We start from the raw sequence: 17,081 nt of genomic DNA, 5'->3' as shown, positions 1-17,081 counted from the left end.
AAAAGAATTGTTATAATATTACCATTTACAACATTTAACATGTACTGCATACCAGCACATGAACATCATAAAAAAAAGAAAGAAAAAAAGAGTAGGGCAGTAAAGATACACAGTCATGTTTGAAAATGTTACCAGCAAGTATATCAATAACTTCAAAGAAACTTTAGATTTATACATAAAAATCTGCAGTCCATACATTTTAATCTAATTTGTCAAGGAGCAGCTGGATGTCTTCTTGACCATGATATAAACGTTTGAGTCCTCTGGGCAAATAACGGCAGGAAGACAGATTCAAGTACTTCAGAGCTGGTGCCTGGTTTATTAGTAACCTGCAAAACGAAATATCAGAACATCTTAATCAATATACTGAAAATCAAGAAAAAGCCTTGATTTCTCTATTAAATTTATTTTAAAAAATGTATTGGGTAGTGAACCTTCTAACGGGATCTGTATGTATTTGTCCAAGTTCAAAGTCATAATTACCTGAGTGCCGATGAAGTGATTCTTGTACCACTAAGGTTCAGGGAACGAAAAAAGTCAACTCCAACACCGTGAGAAAGATGTCCCATTGCAATCTCCAAATCTTCTTCTGAAAATGGCTGGTTGGCCAAATCAAGCTCCCTGAGGGTGTTGCTCCATTTCTGGGCAAGCATGTGTATGCCTTTCTTAGACGCTACCATGGTATTGCTGTTAAAGTACAAGCCCCAATAAAAACACTCCAGCCCTACACAAAAAAGTGTGGAAATTAGGAACATCAGCATTTTACTGTAATCCAGAAATGAACAGTTACTAATTTTAAAGAGATGTTTCACCCCAAAATGAAAAATGTATCACTATTTATTCTCCCTCAAGTGGTTCCTCTGTCTTTTTTGTTGAACACAAAAGAAGTTTAGAGAAAATCTAGAAAGGTAGGGACAATCAAATAATATGAAAGTGAATGGTTACCAGTTTCCAGCTTTATTCAAAATATCCTGTTTTGCTTTTAACAGAACAAAGAAACTCAAAGTTTTGAAATGTTTGAAGCAAAGAGTGAGTAAATGATAACGCTTTCCATTTTTGGGTGAACTATCACCTTAAGTCTGTAAGTATAAGAGCTAACAGCTTGTGTGGTTTACATATCCAATAATATGTGAGGCACATAAATGCTCAGTCTTATTTCAAAATAACTTACTCTCACAAGGCAAAGCATAGAGGCCAGTGGATGTGATGCGGGAGCCTCCACGCAGGTCCAGCACACGCAGATTGGGGGAGCCATGAAGAACATTGTTCAGGTCATTGTCAGTCATAAAGGAGTGAGAGGAAGTGGCAATGCACAGCTCCTCTAGCATGGGAAACCCACATGTTGACTGGGGGGTGTTGCGGATCATTTTAGGAACTGGAGTGACATTCATCAACCTAAAAGTCTAAATATTACAAAATAATAATAATAGACGAACAATCGGTTATTTACCCCAAACCGTACCTCAAAATAAAATTTTTTTTTTTCACATTTATCCAGCATATGTTTTACACAGCGGATGCCCTTCCAGCTGCTGGGAAGCATCCATACACATTCACACAAATACACTACGGCTAATTTAGTTTATTCAATTCATGATTATAATAGAGTTATGTATGAGACATTGTTGCATCTCTTATGTGATCAGATCATTTTAAACAAATTCTTGACTGGAGTGTTTTCAGTCCAATGACATTGCAAGTGAATGTATTGCTCTGACTAAACTTACATTGTATTTCACACTATTACTGATAACTGATTTGAATATTTTTTGGTTGTGTTTATTAAAGTAAAACGCCCCAAGAAGTCAATGTTTACCAGTTAATTTGTAACAGATAAATGGCGTTGTTAGGCGTGACACAATATACAAATATACATTCATATACATAGCAATGTTTCATAAAACAAAGCAAACGAAAAAAGTTTGTTTGGCTCAGTCTTTGGCTTGTATGGTTGTAGTAAAATTTACAACAGTTTTGTTAACGAAGTAGAATCAAGTAAATATCCGTTTTATACACTACCGGTCAAAAGTTTGGGGTAAGCTGCAGACTGGGTCAAATAGTGGGTCAAAACACCCAACCGCTGCATGAACACATGATATGAAAACTATATCTCACAGCTGGATAAAGCAAGTAAGTTATTAATGAGTTTTAGTGATGCACACACATCAATAATGATTGTCACAGTTATTACTACAAGTGTGTTTTAGAGTATATGGGTGACATATGCAGTGAAGTTATGTGATATATCTTTTGGGATCTCCCCATGGTCCTGTTTGGACTCAAAACTTCTGCTTAATAAAAAAAAAAAGTCAAATTTTTTTGCTGTTGCACTGTGAATGTAGCAAAATAAAGTGTTAGTACTAGACATAGTCTCCTAATACTTTAAATAAAGTGGTAGCAGCATTAAGGACAAAGTTTACTAATTATTCTGAATAACTGTAATGATTAATGTCTAATGATTCATTTAATTTAGAAACAAAATCTATGTTTAATAAAAAAAATGATGACGGGTGAAAATTAGTTTGTGTACATGTACTTGTGAAGCTCACAACATATTAAAGTTTCATACCTGAAGTTTGGGGCATCCAATCTGCAAAGCTTGAATGCAGATGGGGAGCTGGCAGTATCCTCCGTCTAATTTAGTATTGATCTCCAGTAGCCTGAGCTCAGGACAGCAACCTTTCTTTACATTCACAAACATTTCTCTCATCAGAACAAACAATCAAGTAAACAGTTAAGTAAACAAAAAGTACACATTAAAATCAACTTACAGACAAAGCACTGAGGAGTTTGTCACTCTTTGTGCTGTGAGTGAAGTAAATTTTTTTTATTTGGTTGCCATATGCCTCAAGGAAGGACACAAGACCATCGACGTTGATCTATATTTAAAAGAGAGAGAGAAATATATAAGGAATAGTAGAAAACAAAACAAAAAAATATGGGTTGCATGCTACCATACCTGACAAAAATAAAAATGTTCTCATTAAAAAAAATGACTATTCTACCATCATTTGCTTCCCTACATGTCATTCCAAACCTCTTTGTAGTAATCCCTGTAGTCTAGCCCTTCTGCGGCTTCAAAATTAGAGTCTTGCTCAGCATTAAATGGTAGACACAGTCAGTAAGCGCAGTTGGCTGTACTATAAATGTTTCTGCCCCACAGTCATGGCATACACAAAAAAATTATCTGTTAAAATTATAATTGGAAGAAAACTTTAAATTAGATTAATTTATTATCGCCAACTTTCTTTTAATTAAGAATACCTAGAGATAACTGTCTGTGGTCTCTTAAAGATTTATATTTTATACAGTTAAAGTGAACCAGAAGTCGTTGAGACTTTGATTACAGTATGTTGAAGTACTTTCAAATGAAATTAAATATTGATTAGGGCAATGTTTCTCAACCACATTCCTGGAGGACCACCAACACTGCATCTTTTGAATGTCTCTTTTGTCTGTCACACCTGTTACATATCTTTCAGTCTCTGCTAATGATCTAAATCAGGTGTGTTTGACACATGGAAAATGTGCAGAGCTGGTGGTCCTCCAGGAACGTGGTTGAGAAACACTGGATTAGGGAGTGCATCATTAAATGATAGAAAACTAATGATAAGCAGGGCTGTGAGTGCTGACTTGTAGTTGTACTGTTTCTCAGGTAAATTTGTCATACACATTTTTGTCTGTCATTTTGTAATTGTGAATGACATTTTACAAATACATAAATATTCATCTTTAACTTTGAATTCAAAACACACATTTCTGTGTGTGCAAATCCAGAGATTCAGCTATTCACATCAGAGCTGTGAGTGTATCACAAGTTCTCACAATTAAATTTGCAAGCTTATTGTTTCAAAGCAGACTTACAAAAGGTGCACATTATTGCACTAAAATTAAGTTAAAGTTAGAATCAAATATAAGTTATTTTATACATACAAAATTATTAAACCCCCTTTGATTTTTTTTCTTTAAATATTTCCCAAATGGTGTTTAACAGAGCAAGGAAATTTTCACAGTATGTCTGATAATATTTTTTCTTTTGGAGAAAGTCTTATTTGTTTTATTTCGGCTAGAATAAAAGCAGTTTTTAATTATTTATTAGCCCCTTTAAGCTATGTTTTTCTTCTATAGTCTACAGAACAAACCATCGTTATAAAATAACTTGCCTAATTACCCTATCCTGCCTAGTTACCCTAATTAACCTAGTTAAGTCTTTAAATGACACATTAAGCTGTATAAAAGTGTCTTGAAAAATATCTAGTCAATAATTATTTACTGTCATCATGGCAAAGATAAAAGAAATCAGTTATTAGAAATGAGTTATTAAAACTACTATGTTTAGAAATGTGTTGAAAAAATCTTCTCTCTGTTAAACAGAAATTGGGGAAAAAAAAATAAACGGGGGGCAAATAATTCAGGGGTTTAATAATTCTGACTTCAACTGTAGTTAACCTGCAATTCTTTTGTATATAGATGTCTATGTGTACGTTTAACAAAGCGTAAAATAGGGTAACTATCCTTTTAAATCTAAATAAACAGCATTCGAATTGCAAACAAACCTCTGAGTGTTGCACATTTATATCCTCTAATGACTGACAGCCAGCACCAAGATTTTGAAAGGCTTTTTCTGTCATTCCTGTGCAGTAGGAAAGCTTGAGAGAATGTAGACTGGGGCATGATTGTGAAACTTTCTGCAAAAAACAAAAACATAGAAGTCATTATATACACAATGCTCCCAATACATTATGATGAACAGACTCCAACACTAGACATACAGTTTGAGACAAGATACATTTTTATCACCTGAATGACATAATCCACATTTTTTTTCCAATGGCACAGGGAAAACTCTCTCAGCTGAGACAATCTGCAGAAACCAGACATAACAGCAATTATTTTTTTACGAATGATGTTTTACTACATGAAAAAGATTTGGAAGCCTTTGCAAAAAGTTATTTTAGTTAAAAAAAAAAAAAGAACAACTGGTTTGGTTCAACCACTGACCTGTTTTCAGCTAGCCAGTCTACAGTGTTCCTAATCTTCTGTTCTGTCCCAGGTAACTGACTCTTACCGGGTTCAATCCAACAGTATCCAATAGACACACTGCGCCACAGAATGGGAGAAGATGCAGCTCCATTCCACAGACGACAAACTCTGCCAACCCTTTAAAGATAGCAAACAAATGCAACTATAAGAAAGCATCTTTAGAAAACTGAGATAAAAAATTAAAGTCCCTCCCATTCTAAGCCAAATATCAAATACCTTGACTAAAAAGCTGAATTTCTTAAAAACAGGCCACTATTCTGCTCCGCATAATTTAAAATGGTTTTAGCTTGAATTTTATTCTGCAGGACTTTCATTCTGACTAGACACAATGAAAACAACAAAGGATAACAACAACAATTCTCCTCAGACTTCCCGGGAAAAAAACCTTCCTGCTTCCTGTTTGCTTGTCTTCAGAGTGATTAAGGTAAAGTTGGTTTTATTATATTCATACATTCAGACTTTCTCCTTAATAATACAATTTCAGAAAAGTATTCACTGCAAATTCTAAATAGTGAAATCATATTAGCAGTAAATCACTATCAAAGTACAACACTGTTCATAGTCAATGGACTATATGCACAGCTAGTGTTTTTCAGCCAATGATGAACTTTTGGTGAAAGTAATGTAATGTAATTCAAATACAATCAGTGAAATAGACTATAGCATCCATTTGGTTGTTGAAGCGTAAAAAGAGACGAAAGACCTATTAAACACAGATGCCATCATTAGCAAGCTAGCGCAGAAACTGCATTGAAAATACTGGGGTAAAATTAATTTCCATATTTTAAAGACATGGCGCAGAAAAACAGAATTGAGTCAGTGCTTCTTGTTTGGCCTGGTAGGGGGTACCAGGCCAAACAAGAAGCACTGACTCAATTCTGTTTTTCTGCGCCATGTCTTTAAAATATGGAAATTAATATCGTTTTAATATAATATAATATATATAATTTCCGGTTTCACTCCACGCAGTGTATCGTTACTTCCGCCTACACAGAAATCCCCATAGAGAACTCACCCAGTCAGCAATACAGAAACGGCTAGACTGTTTTCTGTTGTCAGAATTCAAGGTGAGACATCTGACATCTAAAAAAAACTTACTGATCATCCATATTTCTGCTTGAACCAAGAAAATGGGACTTTAGTCTATTGCTTTTTGCTGTCTTTACTGCAGATGAAGTTCGTATGGACTTGTTAGTATTTGTCAAGTAAAGATTTCAGATGTTTAGACGGGTGCTGCACGTTTTTTTTATGTCAGAATTATTTTTTATATTTTTTGTGTCCTGAAGAATAAAAAATAAATAAAACTGTGGGTGTTTTACTGTGGTTGTATATAGTGGACAACTGATTCACAAACACTCATATCATTCACAATCTACTGCTCAGTTCTCTAACATTTCTTTCTATTTAGATATTTTATTCATGAACACAAAACATTTATGTCTATTAAATATATAAATGAAATGAAATAGAATAACAATGTTGTATGTGACTCTTAATAATTAAACAAAATCATAATAAAAAATTACAATTGCAAAAATAACACCAAGAATAATCTATTATTCTATTATAATCTATTATTAGATTATAAATTTATTTCTAGCATTATTAATTAAAAGGTAGTACTAATGTCAAATTAAATCCACCCAAAAGGTGGCGGTAGGACATAATTCATTCATTTAAACAGAGAAACTGAACAAAACATTAATAGATCAGTAAATAATAAATTATAGAATCTTATTGCATTTATAGACATACCAGGTAATATAAAAAGATTTAGTAAAGAATTGTACTCGTGCTGGAACATTTACATATAACAAATAATATAAATTATATTCAGAGCAGCATTAAAGTAAAAATAAATCCATTATTGAGGAAATAAACTTAATTAATAAGTGAAAAGGTTGCTTTCATTGATAAGCAATAGCTTATTCCTATTCTTAAAAACTTAAAGAATAATTTTCAAACTGAGAAAGCAGTTTAGTATTGAAAGAGAAAGAAACATTAGAACACATGCTCAATACCAGTTATAGTCTTAAATCAGATCATGCAATTTAATATTTTTATTTTCCAGAGAAGTCTCCCATTCATTTAAAGGTAAACCAGAACTAAAAATGCACTGCGTTGCCAATAGGGGACAGTGAAGTGACGTCATTGTGAAAAGGGTCTATTAACTGGAAGTCCTGGGGCTGGCTGACTGAAATTAAAAGTCTGTGTGCATATACCCCATTACATAGTGATAATGTTGTTTTGAAGCCAAAATTACATGTAATATTATTCAGAATATTCAAAGTACCATGGTAAACAATATAGGGAGCTGTCAGTGAACGAATGTGCAAATATAAATCCAACTTTCCCTCATTTTTAAAGTGTTCCCTCTCCTAGGTAGCATTTCTAAAGGTAATTTCAATACATTTGTAAGACTTTTTTTAAAGACCTCAGAATATTTTAAGACCTCATCGCCACTTCGAGTTCTTATCAGTATCAAACATTTAACTTAACAAACAGTTGTAGTCATTTCATACAGTCATTGGTTGTAGTTAAATAAATCAATGGAGCACAACCATGCAACAGAACAAAGATAAGCTCAGAAGAAACAAAAGCTTGAAAGAATAAATTGTGTGGTTATTTTCAGTGACAGGGTTCAGCCACTGTTTAAACTCATCTTTATGCAACTAGGAGTTGCAAACTTACATTTTCCCATTTTGCCGTCTGTTTCGCCCAATGGTTTCGCTACATGTGGAGAGCCTTTTGTTTTTTTCACCTTTTGTTAGTCGCAAATTACATGATATCACCCGGACGGATGAGCTTGTCCAGACGCGCCCCGGCCCGAACCCATCATGTGGATCAAGCTCGACATTGTTAATATTAGAAGGAAAATAAATATATTTATGCTTTTTGGAGTCAAACACTTTGGACAGTGCTTGAACAAAATTTAAGACCTCGTAAAAACACAATTAAAACTTTTTAATACCTTTTAAGGGCCTTAATTTTCTCATAATTGATTTATTAACTTTTAATACTGTTTAAGACCCCGCAGACACCATGGACATGTTAGCCTCAATTAACATACACAGTCTGGTGACCGCATTTGACTTGAATGATTACCAGTTGATGAGCATGAAAGTAATCAAATTGGGCAGAAATATTACCCAACCAACATGTATGGAACAATGACATAAAAATGGTATAGAAAAAAATAATAATAATTTTGATATGTAGTAAGTATTGTGTATTTATATAGCACATTTATCGTGTTTGGCCATACACCCAAATCGCTTCACAATCATGAGGGGGGGGGGGGGGGGGGGGTTGTCTCTCCACACCACCAGTGTGCAGCATCCACTTGGATGATGTGACAGCAGCCACAGGACAACGGCACCAGTGTGCTCACCACACACCAGCTATAGGTGTAGTGGAGAGACAGTGATACAGCCAATTCGGGTGATACAGCCATAAGGGCCGATGGAGGTAATTTGGGCGAGACACTGCTCGCTGCAGAGCCACTTGAGCTCCAGCTAGGGGGAGCTTGAGCTCTCACTCCTCCTATAAGCTGTTTTAATGCGTACACCCACCCCACCCCCCAGTGACATCACTCGTAGAAGTAGTGCAAGGAAGGAGGAGATGGAGCTCAGCTGTGCCCAAGTGGCTTTGTAGTGAGCACCACTTGATTTGGCCAGGACACCAGGGTTACACCCCTACTCTTCACGAGAAGTGTCATGGAATTTTTAATGACCACAGAGAGTCAGGTCCTCAGTTTAACATCTCATCCAAAAGACGGCGCTCGCTGTCAGTATAGTGTCCCCTTCACTTTGCTGGGGTATTAGGACTCACACAGACTGCAGGTTGAGCACCCCCTGCTGGACTCACTAGCACCACTTCCAACAGCAACCTAGTTTTCCTATGTGGTCACCCATCCAGGTACTGACCAGGCTCAGCCCTAATTAGATTTAGTGAGTAACCAGTCTTGGGCTGCAGGGTGATATGGCTGTGGCTATACACATATAATAATAATAATAATAATAATAATAATAATAATAATAATAACTACAATTTAAAGAGAAAAACCAAAAAAAGATATTATAAAACTTGAACACAAATTAGCACAGTAGAAAGCTTACCTGCAAAGAAGAGGTACAGCTCCATCCTGGAAAACTGCAAACTGAAAGATTTTCACCAGGATCTCTATTGGTAAACTCTGACCCCAGTGGTCAAAACTATCTGTTTTTGCACTGTCCATAACAACATGTTTATCATCAGTTTCCTCTCTTACTTTAAGGACTTCGGTTTTTACTGGTGCTTTTTTCGTTTTGCTAGTAGATCCTTTGGTCTTGGCTTTTTTGCTTGTCTTTTTTTTCTTACACACCTTCCGCTTGGGTTTCCACACACTGTCGCCACTGCTTATATTTGATATGATCAAAAGCATGTCTTCTCCCTCCTGGACTGTGTAATTTGGTCTTACAGTTCTTTTGACGGGTTTTCTCTTTTTCTTTTTGCTCTTGTCATCCTTAAGAGAATCAGCCTTTCTCTTCAGAAGACCTTTTCCTTTAGCAGGAGGAGTTTGGGATGTTTCAGCTTTGCTAGACTGAGCAGCTGACATTTCTGCAGAAGAAGCCTGCGTTACAGTGCTTTCCATTGTAATTTATCTCTACAACTAGTACCTAATAAATGCAGCTTTGAGCATAAAAGAACGCCATGAACGCAAAATGCACAAACTGACTACATATATATAGACATTAACTTCATTAACTTGACAATCGCTTCTCTTTATTATACTGTATAGATTCAGCAGCATATTCAATTTAAATTTAGACATTTGTGCAAATTCATTTTACAACTGTAGCTCAATTACTTAAATGAAAAGCAACGTTAAACTGAAGTGCCGCCTTGCTCCTTTGTTGTTATTATCCGAGTCCCATGATGCACCTTGGTCAGTAAATGTGGTCATATCCGCACAATTCTCAGTGAGGAAGCTCTGCCTAGTAGTTAGCTTGTCCTCTCAGGTCATTCTCAGTCATAGATATATGCACAGCACTTAAAAGGATAAAATATAAATGACTTTGACACTTTGCATGCTGATATGGACGCAAACGTTAGCGTTTTAGCTATTTTGTATCATCTTTAAAAAGTTGCAAAGGTCAATAAAGGCCAAATATGTCTGTGTCAAATCTATCTGTAACGTTATATATATATATATATATATATATATATATATATATATATATATATATATATATATATATATATATATATATATATATATATATATATATATATATATAATATATTATATTATATATATATATATATATATATATATATATATATATATATATATATATACATCTTCAGTGAAGACATGTTTGTCGGTTCCGATTTCCGACTGACACCTTTTTATTTTACAGTATATGATTTACATAGAGTACAGTAGATCTGTGAGAAAGAAGTTAGAGTAATGTGAAAAATATGAAAAAGCTCATATGAAATATACCTTTTTTTAATTAAAATAGATTTTTGTCAGGCATAAATGAATGGGTAATAACGGGTTTCAGTGAGGACATTTCTTTCCTGAAGGTTATTTTATTTACAGAAGAAATAAGAGCAAAAAGTTCAAATTAAACAAACCCTTTTTTGCAGCCAAACTGTATTCAGTTTGCGTTAATGCAAAACATAAAAAATACACAACAAAAGTAATAATAATAATAATAATAATAACAACAACAGCAATACATTTCCCAGTACTGGTTAATTGCAGCTGGAAGGGCATCCCCTGCGTAAAACATATGCTGGATAAGTTGGCAGTTCATTCTGCTGTGGAGACCCCTGATAAAAAAGGGACTAAGGACTAAAGAAAATGAATGAATAATAATAAAAATGTCCTTTAAAATACATGTTAAATTAAAGTTTACGTGTGTCTACATATATCTTTATTACAGTGGCTTAGATTCACTCTTTTTACATTTGAGCGAAATATTCTAAAAAAAAAATACTACTAAAATAGTTCGCCAAAACGACTGTAGTAGCAGCACCATCACAGCCAATCAGAGACCTCTTCAGTTGCACACGTGACTGAAATAGGAAGTGCAAGATAGAGTGGGTGCTCCTCCGTTTACATGATCTTTATTGCCGAAACGGAACCCCCAACTCTCCCTCCACAAACAGCAAAGGGTCCAAAGACAAAAACAACGATATACAACACACCCAACGTTACATCTATCACAAAGCAAAGCACAATCGGTGAGTGTATTCTGAGATTTACATGAAATCATTACAATTGCTGTTTGATAAAAGCATGCATCGCCATTGGCGCGTTTTTACGAATGCTTTGGAAGTTCAAGTTTTAAATAACGTTTTGTTTTCTTAATAACGTCCTTTAAACCAAGGGTAGTTATCTTATCTAACTATATCTGATATCAACACAGACATGTTTTCAGACTTCACAACGCGCAGCATCGAAGTATTCTCGATTTATAGAAGAACAAACCACGAGAAATTATTAATATTAAAATACCAGTTTTCTGTCGGATAATTATATTGTTAAAACCAAAACAAACAAGGCGTATCGATCGACTTTATGCCAGTTTAACTAAATAATGCATACTTGCTACAAAAAGCAACCGCGTGCACAAATGGGGCGTGAACGTTTTGTTCCCCGGATACACAGGGATAACAAATAAATCACCATTGACAGAATATGTGACCTTGATTTATGCAACTAAAGTAAATGACCTTTCACACAATTCTTTCACTATTATTTTGGTCCAAAATAATTATATTCATCCAACTCACTGCAACAGGTAATTTTACTAAATATTACAAATGAAACCACATATACAAGTTTATTCATAAATATTTACACACACACACAACCGGTCAGAAGTTTGGGGTCAAGTGTTTTTTTTTTTTAATTATTCTGTTTATCAAGGTGGCAGAAGTTTGGGGTCAAGTTTTTTTTTAAAGAAAATTATTCTGTTTATCAAGGTGGCATTTAGTAAATGTAATATATATATATATATATATATATATATATATATATATATATATATATATATATATATATATATATATAATTCAATAACTGCTTTCTTATTGTATGTAGTTTCAAATTAAATGATTACTCCAGTCATTGCTTTTAATACTATTTATTACCATTAATAGTAATAATGATAATAATTAACATTAGAATGATTTCTGAAGGTGCATGTGACTCTGAAGACTGCAGTAATGAAGCTGAAAATTAATCTTTAAAATCACTGGAATAAATTATTAACTTAAATTATAACCTTTGAACAGTTATTTTATAGTGCAATAACATTTTACAATTTGTACTGTATTTTTGATTAAATAAATGCAGCCTTGGTGAGCAGGAGAAGCTTATTTTAAAACATTTAAAAATCATACTGTTTTCTTTTACTGTACTGTAACATTTTACCAGTAGTGTGTGTGTGTGTGTGTATATATATATATATATATATATATATATATATATATATATATATATATATATATATATATATATATATATATATATTTAAAAGTAAAGTTTTTGTTACTGTTACCACAGTTCTATTGCTTTGTGTTTATTATTGTTATTAAGCAAAACTGAATTTGACAAACTAACCATGGAACTAACTTTTCTACAGAACTAACTTAATCACATTTACCCAACACTTTTTGGTATACTTTAGAAGATTAAAAAAAAGCAGAAGGTGAATACTGCTATAATCATGTAATACCACTAGAAAAACAGTGGTCTCACAAATAACAGCTTTAACACAACACAATACAATACTGTGACGGATTATTGTTGCACGGTTAAGATTAGCTGTTGTTATTACTAAAACATTTATTTGGCCTTTATTTGGAAGCGTGCTCCACCAGATGGTTTAAAAAATCAAGCCAAGACACTTTGATGCTCAATTATGGAGGACCTGCAAGACTTTGGTTCTTCTAGTGCGAGTGCTAAGACCATTGCTGCTGAGCTCAGTGAGTATAACTTTTTTACTTTGTTTTCAATCACCTAAAATCAAAACAAATAATTTTTAAAAGATGTACTTTTAACACACATAGAATATAGTTACTTTATTATGTCTCTTACGGAAAAAAAACACATGTAAAAGTGACATGTAAAACTAAATTTTGGAACATTATTTGAACATGTAAAGCTCATGAGACTTAAGTTTTTCTGTAAAGCATAGGTCACAAACTCACAACACTTATGTTGTTTCATGTCTTACAGAGGATGATTTTTACTCCAAACTTGTTGACGACTTCCTTGGCGCTCATTATGGGGATCTGTTGGAACTAGATGGAAAGAATTGGAAAAACCGCATGTTGGTGCAGATTGGATTGTTGAGAGAAGAACAAGATGTTTCTTGGGTTGATTTAATACAGTGGCTCCAAAAGATTATTCCAATGTTTAAATCTGCTGATTTCCGAAGCTTAATTGAGAGAAACACTACAACAGCTTTGAGCCTTACTGGAGATGCAAGACAGAACTTTTTTGAGTCGGATGTCAACTTTGAATTTGTGGGACCTATATGTGATAGTATCGGAATCGGAAGAAGAGATTTGCTTGAAATGTCGGACCTTTCAGATCGTGCAAAATTAACTGCTCTCACAAATGGCCTAGTTCTGGAATTGACTAACTTTATTTCACGAGAGAAGTTAGACCCAGTCGTTTTAGTGTCCTGGATTCGTAACTTTGAGCCTTTATTTTGTAGTGATGGCAAGATCCAAAGGGCCTACAAGCTCCTACGCGGGAATCTCAGGAATTTTAGAATGCAGTACCGCAACAATCAGCGGAGCCGTAAGAGGAGCCGTGGTTTGCTGGAAGAGTTTCTTCAGAGTCCGTTTGATCTTTCTCCTGAAGCTGATGCTGATGATGTTGAATACAGGAGGGTGGCAATGAACAAAGCACATCTGAAAAGAAAACGACGCATGCATAAACATACTACTGCAGTGAAGGATGAAGATGAACACTTCAATATTTCACAGATAGATGTTACTGTGAAAACACATGAGCCAATGCGGCATGAACCAATGCAGCAGGAACCAAAGCAAATGCCTTGTGCAATGGGTGTAAAAAAGGAACTGGGATCACAGACCCATCAATCCCAGACCCAAAATCCAGAAGAAGATGCAAAAACCGACACAGGTGACAATGTAACACTTCTTGATATCTCTGTCTTGTCTTGGCAAAAGATGGCAGGCATATATGGGGGACCGAATGAAGCTGCTAAGGTGGTTTCACTGGATCTACTTCAAAATCACTTCAATGCAATGCTGAAAAACGATGATGATCTGAAATCCCTTGATGAAAAAGTCAAAGCAAGCACTCATCCAATAGTCCCCCCTTTGGATTTCCTACGCTACATCTGCCAGTTTCTTTTTGAACTTATAGATGTAACTGAGCAGCAAATGATTTCGTTCGAAAAAGATATAGTGTTCACCACAGCCGAGAAACTCGGACGCGACAAGCACCCCAGATTCCAGACTTTTGTCAACTTCGAGGAGAGTGCTGTGACTCGTTACATTAATATGGCATGTGAAATGTTATGTCCAAGTGATGTGACCAACCCCAACTTCCGCAGACTCTGGCTTGCCTTTTGCCTAGAGAGAAAAATCCCTTCAAGTCTGCCGATTTATCGGTCGAATCGTGTGATTAACTACTTTGAGGCAGCTGCCGGACTCATTCACCATCATGAAGAAGTTGCTTTATTTGTATCCGACCTGCAGCTTCTGAATGACAACTCAAACATCCTGTTGGATAGCATCAATGCTGATGCAAACGATGAGACTTTGCAGACTCTGGTCTGTGTAGTTGCCATTATCTACCTCAAAGTCTTAGGACCCTTTTGGCAACTCTTGAAGAGCGACGGAGAATATCCTTTTTTCAGTAGGTACATCCTTTGCCTCTACGACAAACTCCTGGAATGCTCGCAAGATGTGAGTTGCCTTTTGCAACCGGAAAACTTTGTGAATGTATTCTTACAAGTTCCAATCCAAGAGCGGACTTTTGCAGGAGTATTCAGATTTTGCAGTGACAATGCTGACAACCAGTATGGTACTCTCTTGAAGACTTGTTTACAGAAAATGACGAAAGCTCTTGCAGCAGTAATGGAGGACAATCTGAAAGATTTCTTACCTGGCGGCAAGCACTGCAAAGATCTGCCTGGGGATATAGCTGTTCAAATGGCAAATTGTACATTTTTACAGCTGATGGGTGAGTATCCCTTTGGTCACACATACCCTTATAAGAAAAAACGTCCTGATAAAACGATCAACCAGACTGACGGTTGCGTTTCTGAAGAGGCACAACAAGAACCTGCCTCTCAAAAGATGTCAGATACACCTACATCAACAGCAGCCTCATTATCGCTCCAGAAAACCATTCAAATGCAGCAACGGACATCAAAACCCTACTCCATCATTGAAGGTGCAAATCTAAAAAAAATGAAAGCATCTAGACTTAAGCAAAGAGCTCAGGGGCACATTTATAGGAAAATGATTATTGGAACGATTTCAAAGTATGGCGGCCCATGTAAAAGCAAGCAAGATGTTGAACGATTGCTTCAAAAACTGGAAGGTGCCAGTCTTAATCATACACGTGAGGTCATCCGCTCTGAGCTGAATTACCAAAAGAGCATTTCGGGATCCAGAGACAAAAAGCTTGGTAACATAGGCTTCTCTTTGAATGACATGGTTTCTACATTGAAGGATGTCTTACCAAATGAGAAAGGTATAATTTCACCTTCAACCGAAAATGTGCTCGATCACTCAATAGACCCTAACTCAAACATCGCCTCCAGACCCTAAAAGCACAATAAATGGTCAGAAAAGTCAAACCGATTGACTTTTCTGAAAAAAAAAAAATTGACATTAAAGGAAAAAAAAATGTGTTTGGGACTTGTTACAGGGAGAATTTGGAGTTTCACTGATTGTGTTGATGGAAATGTTGAATACAAGCTATTTGCATTAGCTTCTGCTTTTTTATTGTAAAAAGATTTGTTCATGTTACTAACAAATTTGTTACATTTGTTGTTGAAATTAGTGCAATAGTACATTTTATTTTGTCAAAATAGTGCATTAGTTCATTTAGTGATTTATAAATTTTTTTTGATAGAGCTTTCTTTACAAAATAAAAACATTTTTGCAACCTACTTGTCCTGACTTTTATTAAATATTAGTTTTAATTTTTATCAGTAATTAACAACATTACTAATACAACAATAACTGGTAATAACAGTTATATACTATTGTTAATGTGCTATATTAAAATGTTTATATTTTGTTCTCTAGATATCAGAGTAGTATGTGTATGTAATATTAATAATAGGTTTAAATGCAAATGTAATTGTATGAATGGAATCATTATGAAATTTATGTTTTACTTTTCATTTTGCATTCAGTTGAAAAAGTTCAGTAAAAACATTAATTATGGATCTGTTTAATATATAGAAACACAGTGCTGGGTAGATTATATAGAAATTATACTCTTGATTACAGATTATATAAGGACAGATGTTTGTAACAATATCTAGATTACTCATTTTAGATAATATTGACTGTTTATTTGCCAATTAATGTTTCTTATTGTCGTAAAAAAAAGTAGAGAGAAATAATAAAGAAGTTATTTTCATTTTTTTTTATCACCATCGAAAATGCATTTTACATTACATCAGGGATTGTGAAACTGGAATTAGCATGATGAGAACAGTAGTGGATTCATGATCATTACATTTAAATAAAAAATAAACAAACCCAAACATTAAAAATAGATATTTCTTTTATTGTATATACTTCATATACCTGCATGTCGGTTTGACTATTAACTGATATCAGAGAACTGTGAACATGCAAATATGTTGTTAAATCTTTTAATTTAGTTATTTTATTTGATTCTTTTTATATTATTTTTTTATTAAGGTGAGGCTGATAATACAATTATGCATTTTACATTAGTGATTAATTTTAGAATAATTTTGAATCCCTGCACAACATAAACAAACAATAATACACTTAAAACAGCAGTGATGTTT

The 17,081-nt window shown here is 34.5% G+C and overlaps 2 protein-coding genes across 4 annotated transcripts in view; one reads left to right on the top strand and one right to left on the bottom strand.

The window, feature by feature from the left end:
• The window catches only part of slc52a2 (solute carrier family 52 member 2), a 41,516-nt gene that overhangs the window by 16,591 nt on the left and 7,844 nt on the right, over nucleotides 1–17,081 (top strand). Inside the window, exons 1-3 of one of the 3 annotated variants that reach the window (XM_056479249.1) lie at nucleotides 11,037–11,277; nucleotides 12,909–13,026; nucleotides 13,280–16,179. The exons of 1 other annotated variant lie outside the window; for it this stretch is intronic. In XM_056479249.1, the coding sequence (XP_056335224.1) occupies nucleotides 12,963–13,026; nucleotides 13,280–15,858 (2,643 nt within the window). In that variant the 5' untranslated portion in view covers nucleotides 11,037–11,277; nucleotides 12,909–12,962 and the 3' untranslated portion in view covers nucleotides 15,859–16,179. Of the gene's footprint in view, nucleotides 1–11,036; nucleotides 11,278–12,908; nucleotides 13,027–13,279; nucleotides 16,180–17,081 lie in introns of those variants that run through there. One more of the 3 variants, XM_056479250.1, reaches the window with a different exon arrangement.
• fbxl6 (F-box and leucine-rich repeat protein 6) lies at nucleotides 3–9,952 on the bottom strand. The gene is made up of 9 exons (XM_056479253.1): nucleotides 9,162–9,952; nucleotides 5,002–5,160; nucleotides 4,801–4,864; nucleotides 4,557–4,688; nucleotides 2,772–2,879; nucleotides 2,570–2,683; nucleotides 1,172–1,403; nucleotides 484–724; nucleotides 3–329 (listed from the first exon to the last, which is right to left on the bottom strand). Exons 1-9 carry the CDS (start codon nucleotides 9,674–9,676, stop codon nucleotides 200–202), a joined length of 1,695 nt encoding a protein of 564 aa, XP_056335228.1. The 5' UTR covers nucleotides 9,677–9,952; the 3' UTR covers nucleotides 3–199.

This window comes from Danio aesculapii, chromosome 19 (genome assembly GCF_903798145.1).
Source record: "Danio aesculapii chromosome 19, fDanAes4.1, whole genome shotgun sequence".
Lineage (NCBI taxonomy): Eukaryota > Metazoa > Chordata > Actinopteri > Cypriniformes > Danionidae > Danio > Danio aesculapii.
Note: the sequence above shows the minus strand (reverse complement) of the source record. Positions and strands in the feature narration are given on the sequence as shown.

Coding starts and splice junctions, on each gene's coding strand:
- fbxl6 (XM_056479253.1), bottom strand. CDS start 9,676: ATGGAAAGCACTGTAACGCAGGCTTCTTCTGCAGAAATGTCAGCTGCT. Junction 2,880..4,556: donor TAAATGTGCAACACTCAGAG/GTTTGTTTGCAA, acceptor TTTTAAATATAG/ATCAACGTCGATGGTCTTGT. Junction 1,404..2,569: donor TTGGATGCCCCAAACTTCAG/GTATGAAACTTT, acceptor TGTAATATTTAG/ACTTTTAGGTTGATGAATGT.